This window comes from Phocoena phocoena, chromosome 10 (assembly GCF_963924675.1).
Source record: "Phocoena phocoena chromosome 10, mPhoPho1.1, whole genome shotgun sequence".
NCBI classification, from domain to species: Eukaryota; Metazoa; Chordata; class Mammalia; order Artiodactyla; family Phocoenidae; genus Phocoena; species Phocoena phocoena.
Window position 1 is genome coordinate 38,257,061 of NC_089228.1, and position 17,684 is coordinate 38,274,744.

At 39.4% G+C, this 17,684-nt stretch overlaps 1 protein-coding gene across 1 annotated transcript in view; it reads right to left on the reverse strand.

Annotated features, from left to right (window-relative positions):
* Positions 1 to 15,851, reverse strand: part of RBM6 (RNA binding motif protein 6) — an 86,237-nt gene extending 70,386 nt beyond the window's left edge. The window contains exons 1-4 of the mRNA XM_065885209.1: positions 15,808 to 15,851; positions 10,455 to 11,733; positions 8,498 to 8,587; positions 7,149 to 7,218 (exon numbers count right to left, since the gene is read on the reverse strand). Of these exons, the coding sequence (XP_065741281.1) occupies positions 7,149 to 7,218; positions 8,498 to 8,587; positions 10,455 to 11,733; positions 15,808 to 15,851 (1,483 nt within the window). The remainder of the gene's footprint in view (positions 1 to 7,148; positions 7,219 to 8,497; positions 8,588 to 10,454; positions 11,734 to 15,807) is intronic.
* Positions 15,852 to 17,684: the final 1,833 nt, after the last annotated feature.

Here is a 17,684-nt window from a genome sequence, read left to right on the forward strand (position 1 = left end):
CTGCAATGAGAAGCCTGCGCACCACAACAAAGAGTAGCCCCTGCTCGCTGCAACTACAGAAAGCCCGCGCGCAGCAACGAAGACCCAACACAGCCATAAATAAATAATCAATCAATTAATTAATACCATATTAAAAAAAAAAAAGACTCGACACCCAAAAGCCCCAAGGAAAGGTAGCATGCAGGGAGCCCAATAAAAAAGTCAATAAAAATATTAAAACTTCCCTACCAGGGCTGCAAACTACCACTAACCATCCTTGCTAACTTAAGGGGTTTTAATAAGGAAGCTTAAATTGAAGAATAAGCCAGCTCCCAGAATACAAAATGAGTTTCATCTTAAGTGTTAGGAAAGTTAACTACCCCAAAGAAAAAGATTAAGTAAAACCGGAAATTATAAAGTCTTGCTTTCCGAAACAGTACTGGGATTCTACTTTAAAGTCAGCAACAAACCCTCAAAAGTACCCAGTCCTGACCAAGCCCTGAAAACATACTTATATCCTCTTAGGCTACCCCTCCCCTTACTAGCTGACAGACCTAAACTCAAACTTCCCTTAGTCACTAAACCTTAGTGCCTTACTGCTCCTATAAATTCTACAGGGACCTCAAGCTATCATTCCCAATAGTCCAGTGAGCCCCTATTCTGCAGTAAGTACCACACCACCTAATGAGGTTCAGAATACATCATCATCAGAGACAACTCGCTCATGTCTCTGCTCATGGTACTTAGCCAAGTTGTCCATTTCCAGAGTCTACACCAAGGTAATCTCTCAGGAGAGGTAATCCCTTAAAGTGAGGGTAAGAGTCACAAAACATCCATATTCTCTAACAGGACCTTCTACTCAAAGTCTTTGGGGTGGGAAACGTTAAAAATGAAATAAGACCATTCCCCAGGTAATGCCAAGGATGACTAAAATTAACCCTAGTTCCAGCACCTCTCCCCAGTTCACCTGATCCCTCTAGGACCGCATCACAGGATTCTTCTCCAGGTGTACTGTTCTCCACTCAGCCATAGAGTCCATCCACTGCCTCCACAAGACCCACCCAGCCCTAAAAAGTGCCTCTTGGCTTTCCAGACATTCTTATTTTTAAAGCTCAGCCACCTTTCCTTAAGGCTCATCTGTAAACACCCTCCCCAAATGTGGTACCAAACCCAGTAAGTCTCCTGGCTGAAAACATCTTCTGTAGTTTTAGAGATGTGACAAGTAAGTGTGATATTTTCTGATTTGTCAGTTTTCCCCTAAGAACTAAAAGTTTTACTTGTCTATTCTGTAAGTGCCAGGAAAAAGAACCAAAAACGTGTATTTGCATTTTCCAACTATAATTTATTTTTTCTAAATGATGTTGAGCTACTCCATCTGGAATACCATAAACTATGCATGTTTTGTATCATCCATGCCAACCCATTTCACAATGGATTTCCGCCCCTAAACTGAAAGATTCTCTTAGAGTTTTTTCTTTTCTTAAGGAAGGCACTTCTGTTTCATCAACACAGACGTAAAAACTCAAACCATTTCAATTGTGAAAAATGAGGATATGAGCCTATTCCCTTAATAAATGCAGAGAGCCTCTGACACTTTCAATATACCCAAAATGCTAGGATACGAGACCAAGTGACTCGGTTGCTGCAAATGCTTACTTCCTAAGAAGAAATTTCCTTCACAGGGTCACAAAAACTGTGTCCACTCACTATATGAACACTGACAGAATCAAAGCAAGATATTGCTTCTTCCTACTAACACCACCCTATTAACCTTCTAACTTTCTGACACTACTTAATGAAGCAGTACTAAAACAATTCTGTAGCACTGCAGTTTACTGTAAGAGAGTTACTTTCTATGTCTGAGACTTATTAGGAAACATAATCCATAAGCTATATTGTTTTTACTTAAATGATACAAATTCCTTTGGGAAAAAAATCACAGCAAGCTTTATACTGTCAGTATTCAAGTCCATCTAAGAATCAACAGCAGTTCTGTCTGCATTCAAATATCAGAAAAACACTGAGAATGAGAACATCTACAACCATTCCAAGACCTCTGGAGGAAGTATGCTACATAAACAGAAAGAACAACTAAGAACATAAAATAACATCAACACTACTCCAGTTCCTGCCCCAGCTCTGTACAGGAGAACTGATATCAGGTAGGCAAGGCCCTGCCATGGGCTCCTAAGGCACATATGCATTAGGCTTTTCTACTTACTGAAGGTCCACTTGCTTACTGTCTATTTTAAACAGTGCAAAAAAGTTCTAGAATAAAGACTATAAACAAATAATCGAATGCAATCATTCTCACAATTCAGGGTGCATCAAAAATCGCATGGAGGGGGCTTCCCTGGTGGCGCAGTCGTTGAGAGTCCGCCTGCCGATGCAGGGGACACAGGTTCGCGCCCCGGTCCGGGAAGATCCCTCATGCCGCGGAGCGGCTGGGCCCATGAGCCATGGCCGCTGAGCCTGCGCGTCCGGAGCCTGTGCTCCGCAACGGGAGAGGCCACAACAGTGAGAGGCTCGTGTACAGCAAAAAAAAAAAAAAAAAAATTGCATGGAGGGACTTCCCTGGTGGCACAGTGGTTAAGACTCCACACTCCCAATGCAGGGGGCCCCAGTCTGATCCCTGATCGGGGAACTAGATCCCACATGCGTGCTGCAACTAAGAGTTCACATGCCACAACTAAGGAGCCTGCCTGCCGCATCTAAGACCTGGCATGACCAAATAAATAAATAAATACATAAAATAAGCATTAAAAAAAAATCACATGGAGGGCTTGTTAAAGCAGAGATTGGTAGGCCCCACCCCCAGAGTTCCTGATTCAGAAGGACTAGAAAGGAATCTGAAAATATGTATTTCTAACAAGTTAGAGGTAGTACTGATACTGCTGGTCCAGGATCCACTCTGAGAACCACTGCTCTATAGTTTGTTGACAGAAATAGTTCATTGTAGTCTTTATCTTGCGAGATTTCTGCTGATTGTTTTAAAATAGGATACGTCAGATTTATGTCAGTTTTTCACATTTTTATTGGAAATAATTTCCAAGTTACAAAAAAAAGTTGCAAGAACAGTACAAAGAACACACTCATATGCCCATTACCAGTTTCATCTATTGATACATGTTGTCATATCTACTCCCTTGCTTCTCCATATTCATCAAATTTTTTTTCTAAACCCCATGAGAGAAAACTGCATACATCATGGTCCTTTACTTCTAAAAACTTCACTGTGTATTTCCTAAGAATAAGGATGTTCTCTTACATAACCACAGTAGTTACCAACTTCAGTGAATTTAACATTGATACACCACTGCCACAATCAATATATAGGACAGTTCCATTATGCCCCCCAATTCCCTTATGCTTCCATTTTACAGTCAACTCCTCCCCCAATACCTTGGCAACCACTATCTTCTATTACTATAATTTTTCTTTTTCCAGAATGTCATATAAATAGGATCATACAGTATGCAGTATTTTTTAAAATTACAATCAAGTACAGAGAACATAAAATGTACCATTTTAAAGTGTACAATTCAGTGACATTAAGTACATTCACCATGTTATGCAACCATCAGCACTATCTAGTTGCAGAACATTTTTATCACCCCAAAAGGAAACCCCATACCCATTAAGCAGTCACTCCCCTTTTCCCTCTTCTCCAGCCCCTAACAACCACCAAACTACCCAATCCATTTTCTGTCTCTACAGATATGCCTATTCTGGATATTTCACATAAATGCAATCAGACAATATGTGGTCTTTTGTGCCTGGTTCTTTCACTGAGCATAATGTTTTCAAGGTTCATTCAAGTTGTAGCATGTATCAGTACTTTATTTCCTTTCAGGGCAGTATGTAGCCTTTTGAGTCTAGTTTCTTTCACTTAGCATAATGCGTTTGAGATTCATCCATGTTATTACATGCACACACAGTTTCATCATTTTTGCTGCTGAGTAGTATTCCATTGTATGTGTATATCAGAGTTTATTTGCTCAGTCACCAAAAGACATTTCATTCCTGGTACTTTCCCCAGGAATATAATCATGTAAGTCAAGGTACTTTTACAACTAATAGGGTTATTATATATTTGCACATGGCAATAGAAAAACTCAAACGTACACAATATGTGTAGGTTCACAGTCCCTTATCTGCAATTCCAAAATCCAAATATCCCCTAAATACCAAGTTTTTGGTAAATTTTCAGTGAAGTCATTTGGAGACAAATCTTAATCTATATACTACACTTAGTCTCTTTATAGTCATCTTCTTAGTAAGAATATTCATTTTGCTGCAGAAGTATTACGTCTGATACACATCCCACTGGGAGAAATAATTCATGTATGAGCTATGTACCACATTACCTTTCTATATTCAAAAAAATTCATAAATTCATCTGATCCCACAGACTTTGGATAGAAGTTGTGGTCCTGTACTTACACAGCTCTAAATGAGACAAAAATTAAACTGATATTACTTGAGTCAGTGAAGAGGCATTAATGTTTTCTCTGTTACAGACTAGCTCCCCAATACATCAACTAAAAGGATCAACTCTACCCCACAATCCCCCTCTTATGATCAACATCCATCCTACATGGTCTCTGCACGTTATCCTAGCCTAAAAAATTGACTGCCATTTATAAAAGACACCATTTCTAACAAAATTCACACAAAACCTTTGAACAAGTAAATGTTAAAGTTCTCAGAACATCTGATTGTTTCAAGGTATGTTCTTCAGCAGATATATAAGAGTGCACGGCTGTGAAACCTAAACTACCCTTTAATGCACCTCACCTGAAAGGAGACCACAGCTGCTCTCCATATACATTACTCCACATACACCACATTATTCATTCCAGGCATGCTGGGAACCCATCAGGGCCTGGCAGAGTGTCAAGAACTGGGTAAACAGGAGGGAACAAGACAGACGAGGCTCCTGCTATCATGGAGCTAACTCTCTAGTGAGAGGAATAAGACACACAAAACCACTGAGAAAAATATCAAAGTGATAAATCCTATGACGACAAACCAAGATACAATAAAAAATGACTGAGGAGTGATTTTAGATTGGATGGTGAGGCAAGGCCTCTGAGAGTTGAAACTGAAGTCAAGAACTAAACCCCAAAAGACAAGTGAGGATCAGTGGGAAGAGCAGTGCAAAGGCCTTGACAGAGAAAGAAGTCTTTATTCGCCAAGGACTAGAGAAAGGCTCAGTGTGGCTAGAGTATAATAAGAAAGGTGGAGAGCAGTATGGGATGAGGTCAGACAAACAGCCAAGGGCAAACTCATGCAGGACTGTGTAAGTCAAAACAAGAAGTTGGGAATTTCTTCCAACTGAGATGGAAAGGTGTTAAAGGGTGTTAGGCAGGGGAATAACATGATCTGACTGATAATTTTAAAAGTTCATTCTACTTGCCACACAGTGATGTAATGTGGATAACATGGGACTGGTAATCCAATCCATTCATTTTAAAAGGTATATATATATACACATATATGTATGTGCATATATATATTTTTATTACACTATCACCTCATATATTAAAATGCCAAGAAAAGTACATTTCCTGAAAGCTGATTTATTTTTTTTAAAACCACTGTCCTGTCTTGAATGATTTCACATGTGTATCAATATCTCTGGTGTGCCAGCTACAATTTTAATAGCTACCACAGCCAGGAAATTTAAGAACTCCCTCTGTGAGCCATGTAAGTTAATGTAGGTTTTACTCTGCTAATAAATCTGACAATACACATAGAAAGTCAATGACTACTACAGAAATGGAAGAATTGCAATTGCTGCTATTTAAACATCAAGACATGTCTTTTTCCTAAAAATACCAATACTTAACGAAAGCACAGTTCATGAAACAACATAAAAGCTGAAATTATTGCCCTATGAGTCAAAAAGCAACGGCAGCCTATAAATTCTATTTTTAATTCCCAAAGTTAATAGTAAATCAAGAAAGTCTGTATGAGACACATGCCCCTCCCTGCCAAAAAAGTGGTGTGCAAGAACAACTTAACTACTCTTAGTCATGTTTCCAAAAATTTAGAGTTGACATATTTAAAACAAAGAAACAATAGCTTTCTGAGAAATAATACTTCTGAGTTTGTTGTCAAATTACAAAAAAAAAAAATTCTGTACTTAACTCAAACACCAGATTATTTCAAGCACAAAAATTTATTTGTGCTTGAAATTGTGGATAGTTCTCCTCTGTAGAACCAATTGAAAGAAGCTATCTAGTTAATGCAAAAATTTTATTCCATGGTAAACTGTTTAAAAGTAAACTACTCAAAAATATGGCTTACTCTTACTTGAAGAGTTCTTTAACATGAATTACTGAAATTCTAAGTTTTGTGAAAAGACTAATGCTCTACTTCTTCAATTTAAAATTCTGCAAAATAGATCACTTAAATATTACCTTTATTTTTAAACCATTTTATATGTGTAGTCCTAAAAATATTGGTCCAATACCTTGAGTGCATGGCATTTCACTTTTTTTTTTTTTTTGGCATTTCACTTTTGATTACTTTTTCTGTAATAAGATTTGAAGAAACTGACCAAACTTGGTACTCTAAAATACTAGGAGGATATTCTGAAAATCTAATCAGCAGTTCAGACCACAGAACAGAGGTCAAAAAGAAAGCTCTTCTGGATCTATTCATGGGTTTCAACAAAATAGCTGTTGCAGGAGTCTGTTTGCAGAATAAGACTAAAATTTCAAGAAACCACTAATTTGTACAATTTCTCTGGAAAGTTGAAAATTCCACGCTGAAGAAATGAAATGTAAAAGTTTACATATAGTAAGATAATTAAAATCTTACCAGGCTCAAACGTAAACATTCCACCACCATGAAGAACATAAGCAGTAAGTTTAATGATTCAATTATATAAAATATATTTGGGGACAAATGCTACAACACTCACTTTATATCTCACAGGCACTCAGAAGAACTGGAACGTGCATCCTTATTGCCCATGTGTGGAAGAACATCCACAAAGAACCACAGCTAACACTAAAGCTGGCTGTTATTAGAAGGCATCAACAGGAGACTTCCGAAAATCTTAACTATGGTTTCTTAAAAAAATTTTGAGTAGCACAAGATGCAGAGATCTGACAAAGACTCTTCCTAACCCAAGGCTGCATGCAAGTCGTGAAACTCACCTGTGTTATACTCCTTCAACTGCAAGTCCTTTACAGGCATGCCATCAGGAGTCCGAAAGGCATTAAGAATCTGCAAGAATATGGTATGTACAGTAATGATACACATCATAATCAAATACTGAATATTCTATTCCCCCTAGTGGCTTTTATTCTACATAATTTAAAGCTATGATTACTTTACAAAGGCAAAATTGAGCCATACACACTTCAGGCATTCAAAAACTGCTGAATAAGCAGAACATAATTATTTTACAATTCTCAAGTACATAAAAAAAGCAGAAGAGCATAACCTCAAGAACTCAAGCTCTGAAATCAGACTGCCTGTATTCCAAGCCTCTTCTGCTCATGTGCTGTGTAACCTTTCAGCATCCGGATTCTCATCTTTTAAACATAAGATGATGCACTGAGCTCTTTCCAGTCCAGGACCATGGCACCTGAACTCCCTCAGCCTGGTCAGTTCTTCTCCCCATTTTCAAATGGACTGTTCTCTCACTTGCATTCAGGCCTGGGCTCAAATGTCACTTCCTCAGTGATGTCTTCCCTAACTACCCAATCTAAAATAGCCTATACCCCAATGATGCTCTAAACCCTTACTTTAGTTTCTTTAAGGGCATTTATCACTGCTTGATTTTTCTTTTTTTTTTGGCTTATTTTTTATTATCCATGGAAGCAGTGACTTCATAATGTTCACTGCTATATCACTCAGTGCCTAGAACACTGCCTGGAATATAATAGTGCTTAATATTTGGAATGAATGAAGAAAGAGTATGTGTTTCATAGGATGTTGTGATAATTAAATGAATTAATGCTTGTAAACATCACACACTGCCTAATACAGAGTAAGGCACTGTCTGCTCTGTGTTGTATATTCTTACCAAACTCTTCCTTAAGGTCATCCATAGTTTAGTCACCAAGTCCTTTACCACTGAGGAGTTAGGCAGATCCCAGTTTTTACTACTGTCAATAAACTGCATCTTTATGTATCTTTATGTAACTGCATCTTGGATCATCCCCTAAAGGACGATTATCAGGCCTAAGGACAGCAATCGTTTGTCATAATTTTTTTTTTTTTTTAACAAACCTCACCTCAGTTAAGTACATGTGTAACTGGTGAAAAATGAATGAGCTCTATGGATTATACCAAAGCCAATTTCCTGGTTTAGCTACTGTACTACAGTAATACAAGATGTTGACACTGGGGGACGGGCAGGAGAAAGCTGGGTGAAGGATAATCAAGATTTCCCTGAATATTTCTTTACGCTTTCCTGGGAATCTACAATTTTTCAAAATTAAAAATTAAAAAAACAATTTTAATTGATGAAAAGAAAGGAAAAGAAAATAAGCCTTACCTCTTCTTTTGATGCATTTTCAGGAACCCCATTTAATCGAATAAGCTTGCTTGGTTTCTCCTCACTTGGGCCAGTCCTATAATCTTGATCCTTGAATCCAGAATAAAAAATTATTTTAGAAACAAATACATGTTAATGCGCAAAATGAAACAACATGAAATACAGGTACTCAGGATCAAAAATCAAAATGACTTACATCATATGAAGATATGAAAAATTATAATTGTCTATTTTTCTGAGTTCTAAAATTTGATTTCTTTCTTTCTTTTTTTTTTTTTTTTTTTTTTGTGGGATCTTAGTTCCCCGACCAGGGATTGAGGCCAGGCCCCAGCAGTGAAAGCGCTGAGTCCTAACCACTGGACTGCTAGGGAATTCCCCAAAAATTTGATTTCAAATCATTAGAATACAAGTGTGCTAAGATCCATGGTCATTGAGGCAATTTTAAAATAGTAAAGCAGAAAATTAAGAGAAACAACACTGAATACGACTTTTATAAACAGGAAAAAAAATCACCTAGATTCTCAAAACTAAAATTTTCTTTTCCTGAATGAGAAAATAGCAAATAAATAAATAAAACCAGATGTTACTTATCAAAGGTGTCATCTATAAACAAATTCCAGAACAGTCAAAAGGTGTCATCTGACAATTTAACTTAACAGTACAATTCAGAGAAATCTGCATTTTCCATATTCACAAAAGTCTCAGCTCTCAGGGCTTCCCTGGTGGCGCAGTGGTTGAGAGTCTGCCTGCCGATGCAGGGGACACGGGTTCGTGCCCCGGGCCGGGAAGATCCCACATGCCGCGGAGCGGCTGGGCCCGTGAGCCATGGCCGCTTAGCCTGCGCATCCGGAGCCTGTGCTCCGCAACGGGAGAGGCCATAACAGTGAGAGGCCCGCGTACCCCACACACACACACAAAAAGTCTCAGCTCTAACTGATTCTCTTTCATTTCAACAGTTATAAAAAGGGTTTAACGTTTGGAAAAAAAAGTCTCCTATAACTATGTGACCACACCTCCCAGTTATGCCTACTCTCCTGGCACAATTACAAATAGTGCCCTCTTTTACTCTTTTTTTTTTTGCAGTACATGGGCCTCTCACTGTTGTGGCCTCTCCTGTTGCGGAGCACAGGCTCCGGACGCGCAGGCTCAGCGGCCACGGCTCACGGGCCCAGCCGCTCTGCGGCATGTGGGATCTTCCCGGACCGGGTCACGAACCCGTGTCCCCTGCATCACCAGGCGGACTCTCAACCACTGCGCCACCAGGGAAGCCCCCTCTTTTACTCTTGAAAGTGTCCTGACTTGAACAATAAATTATATGGCCATCCGCCTCTAACATTCTCAAAATCCATTATTTGGTTAGCATGTCTTAGAATTACTGTCCAAAATAACAGAAACTTCAATAGAGATGGGTAATACCTATTTTAAAAGGTAATATTTTCAATGTCCAACTGCAAACATAATTCTCCTCGCTTAGATTACATATACATTAGATTATACATTATACATACAGAAATCCAACATTTAAGTCAATTAAGTTAGCTTCAATAGAATACTTGCAACATTAATATCACCTCCTCATAACTAGGTATTCTCTATCTCTATATCCTAGGTATTTTCTAAATGAGTTTAAATAAGAAAATGAGCCCTAAACAGCCACAGGCCTGACTGTGTAAGAGTTGAGAGAATCAACTCCCAAAGACAAATACTTTCAAACTAAATTATCCCAAAGCATTTCGATCAGTACCACCAAGCAAAATAATGAAGAGACGCACATCAAAAATATGATCTGAACTGAGGGCCCTTTCTCTAGAGATGTACACTGAATACAAACCTTGCTTTTTAATGGATGTACAAAGTTAAGACCTAGGACTAATGGTCCTGGACTCTACACTTCACCCTTCAGAAAAGTCTTATGAAAAAGCAAAATTCAAAAAAGCAATCCACTCCATTAACATACCTGAAGGTCCCGTTGGGCATCTTGGGAAGTTTTGCCCTCTGGAAAAGACTTGCTCTGGCCATAGCCAAATATCTGGCTTCCTGGAAGCCTGTGATCCACATCACGGTACTCCATGCTTCTGTAATCAGTGTCTTGCCGGCCAAGGAAGTCCAGACCACCTTCTTCTTTAAACATACCAGCATCCGAACTCTGTTGTTCACCTCCAGAAAGCTGTGACTTGTCCTGGTCTTGAAGTGGACTTTGGCTGGTCTGAAAGTCTGGTGGAGACTCATGTTCAAAAGCTACACCTTGTGTTTCTCCTTCTCTTGTTTCTGAATGCTCAAATTCTCCCTTCTGAATGCCAAAAGCAGGCCTTTCTGTTGTATGGTCATGTGCAGATTCTTCTCTCTTGTTCACATTCATACCAGAATGTTCTCTATCTTGTGTAGAGGGCTGAATGTAATCCAAAATATTTGGATCCACAGAGGGCATCTCCCTATCTTTAAATTCCATACAAGGTCCCACCTCTCTGCCCCTGAAGTCCTGATCAGTCCTGGACCGGTGTCTACCTCTGAAATCTGAATGTGGTGTATCCCTGTCCCTAAAGTCTAGATCACTAGTACCTGAACCTCGGCCTCTAAAGTCCATCTGTGTTCCGTCTTTGTCCCTGAAGTCCAAATCAGATACATCTCTATTCCTAAAATCAGAACGGGACTGATCTCTGGTCCTGAAATCCAAATCTGATATATCCCTTCCCCTAAAATCTGCATGGGATCCATCCCGGCCTCTAAAATCTAAATCATAAGCGCCCCGGCCCCTGAAGTCAGGTGGAGGAGCATCCCTACCTCTAAAGTCAACAGTATGAGCATCCCTGTCTCTGTAGTTCATGTGAGATGTCTCCCTACCTCTATAATCCATAGAAGTACCATCCCCACCCCTATAGTCCATAGGTGGTCCTTCTCTATCGCGAAAATCCCCAGAATGTATGTCCCTACTTCTGAAGTCCAACTGTGATGAATCTCTGCTCTGGAAATCAGAAGATGAAAAATCTCCCCCCCTGAAATCATGTCCAGGTCCCTCCCCTCCTCGATAGTCACCATGCTGTCCGTCTCTAGCTCCATAGCTGAAAGAATGCTCCTCTACATTTGCAAAGGGAGGCCCCGAATGCCCCTGGAAATCAAAGGGAAGTGAATCTCTGCCAGGAAAGTTGCCAGAGTGTCTCTCTTGAGCATGACTCTTAAGGGGAGGAGGAGGATAATCCCTGTTCCACCCGGGAGCAAACCTTTCTTCTTGGCTCCCACTGTAGAAACAAAGACAGTGTTATTCATATTGTCCAGAGAGTTTGAAATCTACACACCAGCATATTCTTCTCTAATCACAGCACATTCTTCTGTAAACATTTTTTTTTTTTGGCAGAGTTCTGTAACAAGGTCCTAGATCTGCAGAAAACAGCAATGTTTTGCTATTTTAAGACGAAGTGGCGTAGTAAACTTTTATATTCCCATTTCAGAACACGAGGAAAGTCAACACAAGGTTTTCAACATGACTGCTGCAGAAAAAGCTTTCACCCAGTCCTGCAACAGGGAAAATCCGCAACACCAGATAAGCTAGCAATGGTGACACTCTACAAAAATTTCCATTTCCTATAGCCAGGGAACTCAGAATTCCAATATCAGCATGATGATTCCTATACATCAGAAAAATCAATGCACTGTAAATTTTATACAGTAGGTTTCAGGAGGTGTCTTTCTCATTGGTGCATACAGGAGTAACATTCCAAAATATCTGATTACAGCCACAGTATGGACACCACCCAGTCAGAATGGATGCAGGCCCAAAATGAAGAAACACTGGCTGTAAATCACTAGGAGTATACCAGTGTTCACCAGCTAAGCATCAGCCCTGGCTGCATCTAAATCCTAGTTCTACAGTGGCTCTGCCTAGAACTGCTCTCACCTGGGTCCTATTATTGTAACTACTCAAGGGTATCTCAGAAGGCAGCATGAATCATGCCACAAAGCATGTGTTAAGTCGACTAAACCAAGCAACAGCATCCAGGAGCTTAATACTGAAAGGGACCTAGAGAGAGCATTAGGCCTTCAAGCATTATCACCAGGTCCCAAAAAAGAAGCTGATTTTCTAGATTCTAATGCCTCATCTAATTTTTCATGGTAATACAATATATTTTAAAATAAGCATAGTGTTAAATTCACATTCTCAGTTTACAGAACTCAAGAGATAAGTGAGAATTGGCCCAATCTTTCATACTACCTAACTTCCTCCCTTTGTCTTAAGCTCCAGACCATTTTATACGTTTTGACTTTGGTAAAAGATTAGGGAATTTAAATAGGCAATTAGGTACCTAGGATACTGAGCTTGAAGGGGAGGGGAGAGAAGGGCATGAAGAAGGAAAACATGAAATGATCTGAATGGTTACCTGCTTTTTAGCAGTAAAACAAAAGTATTAAGAGATCAAGTCCAACTCAGTTCTCTCCTTCCAGAATATACAGGTTCTATTACATGACCCTTCTGAACTCAGACTACACTGCTATAGAAAGATTCAACAGACAACTGCTTCTGGGTTACTCAGTGCAAGCAAAACAGTTACAATGCCAAACTCTTTCCAAAAAATAATAGGAATTTAACAATAGTAACCTAAACAGTTGAATGATGCATATTTAATGGATTTTCAGAACATGGTAACTTCCAATAGCTCCTATTAACATTAGTTATATCTATGGGGTTCATCATAAGAGAAGCAACTTTAAATGTTCTTCATAAGTAATACAATATAACACTAAAATTAAGACATTACCACTAATTCTGGTGTCACCCATATTTAAAATCATTCAAATCCCAATAGTTAGGGACTTCACTGGTGGCACAGTGGTTAAAAATCCGCCTGCCAATACAGGGGACACGGGTTCGAGCCCTCTTCCAGCAAGGTCTCACATGCCATGGAGCAACTAAGCCCATGCGCCGTAACTATTGAGCCTGCGTGCCACAAAAATTGAGCCCACGTGCCGCAACTACTGAAGCCCATGCGCCACAACTACTGAAGCTCACGCGCCTAAAGCCTGCGCTCTGCAACAAGAGACGCCACTGCAATGAGAAGCCCGTGCACCGCAACAAAGAGTAGCCCCCACTCGCCACAACTAGAGAAAGCCTGTGCGCAGCAACAAAGACCCAACACAGACAAAAAATTTAAAAATTAATGAAAAAAAATCCCAATAGTTAGCTTGCAGGAAGACTTAAGCCTCAGCAGACACTCACAGGCTGAGTACTGAGGTATCTAAAGCTACATGTTCTCTGACCAGAACACATCCAACAGTGTTTTTGAATACTACCCTAAGGATTACCTTACCCTCTTAAGTGGAGAAGATCAAAGAGATCTAGAGTAACCACTGTACTAGGGTTCTTAGAACTGTATTTTATGTAGACTATTCAAGAAACACTTCTATTAGTATAAAATAGCAGTGGCTATGAAAATCATTTTCAACCAAATTTTAAAAAATTTTAAGAAGATGAGTTGTTAAAATAAATACAAAATTATTTTCCTGCAAGATACCTTTTTCACCCAAATTAGTCCCCCCAAAAGTTATGCTATATAAACTATGTCTCTTTCTGGTCAAAGATCTTAAAAAATAGCATGTAATGACTTATATTTAAACTAAAATTAAGGTGGAGAAATACAATTTTAAATAATAAATTCAAAGAGAAAATGTTCTGAAAAAAATTTTTAAGTGATGCAATAGAGCTAGTTACCTAATTCCTGAAGGCTTACAGGAAACAGCCTTACTTACAAATAATTATCCATAAATATAAGTAAAAAGGAGAGATTTTTAAATGTTAAAGTACAAACTCACTAATCTAGACTAGGGATCTGCAAACTTTTTCCATAAAGAGTCAGACAGTAATTACATTAGGCTTTGCAGTTTATGTCAGAACTATTCAACTCTGCCATTGCAGCATGAAAGCAACCATAGACAATTTGTAAATGAATGATCAGGGCTATGTTCCAATAAAACAAAAACAAGCTGCAGGCTGTACAGCTTGTTGTTGTTGACCACTGATCCAGACCTTAATATTGTGAAAGGAAAAACATAACCAGCATCACCACCACTGCTTTAATTTAAAGACTGCTAAGCAGAAAGTAATACCCCTTTATTCATGAAACTAGTTTTACTAAATATTATACGGATTTTTTTTTTTTTTTTGCGGTACGCGGGCCTCTCACTGCTATGGCCTCTCCCGTTGCGGAGCACAGGCTCCGGACGCGGCCACAGCTCACGGGCCCAGCCGCTCCGCGGCATGTGGGATCTTCCCAGACCGGGGCACGAACCTGTGTCCCCTGCATCGGCAGGCGAACCCTCAACCACTGCGCCACAAGGGAAGCCCTATACAGATTTTTTTAAAACTTAGTTCTCTCCCTAAATTTTTCATTGGAACCCCAAGCTTCAAAATAATAAAACATCTGTTGAATTTGCACAAGAAGATCCTGCAGACTGCCAATCAAAAAGAAAATTTACTAGTAACAGAAGTTTCAATTAGAACATAAATTTTTTTTTTTGGCCACACCACATGGCTTGTGGGATTTTAGTTCCCCCACCAGGGACTGAACCCAGGCCCTTGGCAGTGAGAGTATGGAGTCCTAACCACTGGACCACCAGGGAACTCCCTGGAGCATAATTATTTTTTAATGTATAGCTTTAAAGGTCAGATTTCTTTGCCACATACCAAGTAAAGCCATAACAATCATATTCCAATTGTAAACACAATGCAAAAGTTTTGAAATACCATCATCAGTGTTTATTATACTGGCTATAAAAAATTAACTTCCCACAATTCTAAAATATAATCCATTTACAACCGAACGGTACCACCTTCTCCACTTATCTTTGTACCTAGTAATCCTTAAAATTGAAATGTAGCTTAGAAAATTGCATCGAGTAATTTTTCTTTCTCAGAACTATTTTTGGTAGCTGAAACACAATGTGTCACAGGAAAGACAGAGCTCTGGATTCTAGACATAAATTACTGAATTTAATGAAACATTTACATACATTTATGTACATTTTTTACTAGCTTTCCTTATTAATCAAATATGTATTACTTTGCTAAAAGAGACAAAAAATATTTTTAGAAATTGGGGGATTTTGTTAATGCTTTTAAAAATGCTAAAACACAAAACACTCGACACACTGGGTATTTAGTCTCACAATCACTTTAGAAATGACTAGAAAAATTTTAAATAGTTTCTATTTTTAAAAAATCAGAGCTATTTCTAGAAAATATCCCTCTTTATGGTAGGCCAAAAATATTATACTGTATCATTAAAATACTGACATTTCAATATTCAAATTTAAAGACTTACCGAAAAGGTCCTGTTCTGTTAGCAGATCGAGAATCCCCCCACATCTCTTTCTATGTCAAGAGGGTCCAATAAGTAGATCCTTGCTACCAAACTCTGGTTATCACAGTACCTGTACAAAACAAACCACAAAAAATGAGTACATTGGAACATGAAGTAAAGAATAAAACAATTTCCTCCTGTTTGGCTTATCAGGGAAAACATCAGCAGGTATAGTTTTGGAAGTCACTTTTAAACATTTACATGTTAATTTATAGCAAGAAAAATACATTTTAAATTTAAAATGTGCACTCTAGGGCACCATCAACTTCTCAATGTACTAAGAATGCTTCATAATATATTTACTAATTTTTCTGGCACCCATTCTATCCTCCTTTTCGGAAATAGCACCTTAGCATAAACACCACTCTCAGTCTGTGCGGCTGATCCTACTCTATTCAGCCTGGCCAATCAGAATAGTCTATTACCGGGACTTCCCTGGCTGCCCAGTGGTTAAGACTCCAAGCTTCCAATGCAGGGGGCACAAGTTCAATCCCTGGTGGGGGAACTAAGATCCCACATGCCAAGCAGAGCAGCCAAAAAATAAATAAAAAGTAAAAAAAAAAAAAAAAAAAAAAGCAAGAAAAGAATAGTCTATTACCTCACCACAGTGATTGCTTTGAAGATGGGCATGTAACCTAAGGCTGAGAAGTCATCACAGGACCTGTGCTCCAGCTACTAAAAAAGTGGCAAACTTTTTTTTTTTTTTTTAATTTATTTATTCATTTATTTATTTTTGGCTGTGTTGGGTCTTCGTTTCTGTGCGAGGGCTTTCTCCAGTGGCGGCAAGCGGGGGCCACTCTTCATCGCGGTGCGCGGGCCTCTCACTGTCGCGGCCTCTCTTGCTGCAGAGCACAGGCTCCAGACGCGCAGAGCTCAGTATCTGTAGCTCACGGGCCCAGCTGCTCCGTGGCACGTGGGATCTTCCCAGACCAGGGCTCGAACCCGTGTCCCCTGCATTGGCAGGCAGACTCTCAACCACTGCGCCACCAGGGAAGCCCCAAACTTTTTTTTTTTTTGGCCATACCATGAGGCCTGTGGGAGCCTAGTTCCCCGACTGAACCTGGGCCCAGGCAGTGAAAGAGCCAAGTCCTAACCACTGGACCACCAGGGAATTCCCAAAAAGAGGCAAACTTTTATGACCTTGGATTTGGCAATGGTTTCTTACTATGACAACAAAAGAAAAAATAAAGTAGACTTCATCAAAATTGAAAACTTTTGTGAATCCAAGTACACTATCAAGAGAGTGAAAACACAACCCACATGTCAGCAAAACAGCAGACTATGAAATTCCAAAGCCTCATTCCTCAACAGAAACATCAAAAAACAAGCAGTCTGAACCAACTTTGTTGTAGCTTTAGAAAACAGTCAAAGCTTTACAACAACCAACTGAACACTCAATCAAGAAAAAGTCATCCTCGGGACTTCCCTGGTGGTCCAGTGGTTAAGATCCGGCGCTCCCAACGCAGGGGGCATGGGTTCAATCCCTGGTCAGCGGCACTAGATGCCGAATGCCGCAACAAAGATCCCACGTGCCATAATAAAGATCCCACGAGCCGCAACTAAGACCAGGCGCAGCCAAATAAATAAATATTTTTAAAAAAGAATAAAAAATGAAAAAGTCATCCTCAAAATAATAGGAAAGTTTTTTGGTGTTTTTACGGATCCTTGCCCCACCCCCACCCCAGCATGGCAGTGGTTCTTGTCTTGAAGGCAGCCCAGTTTTCAGCTCCCTCCCTAAACCCAAGGGAAACCTGATTTGTAAATTATTGTGTACATCTGTTCTAATCTGTATGGGGGCTATCTATCTGAAGGACTGATGCAAGGTACTTGCCTCTGTT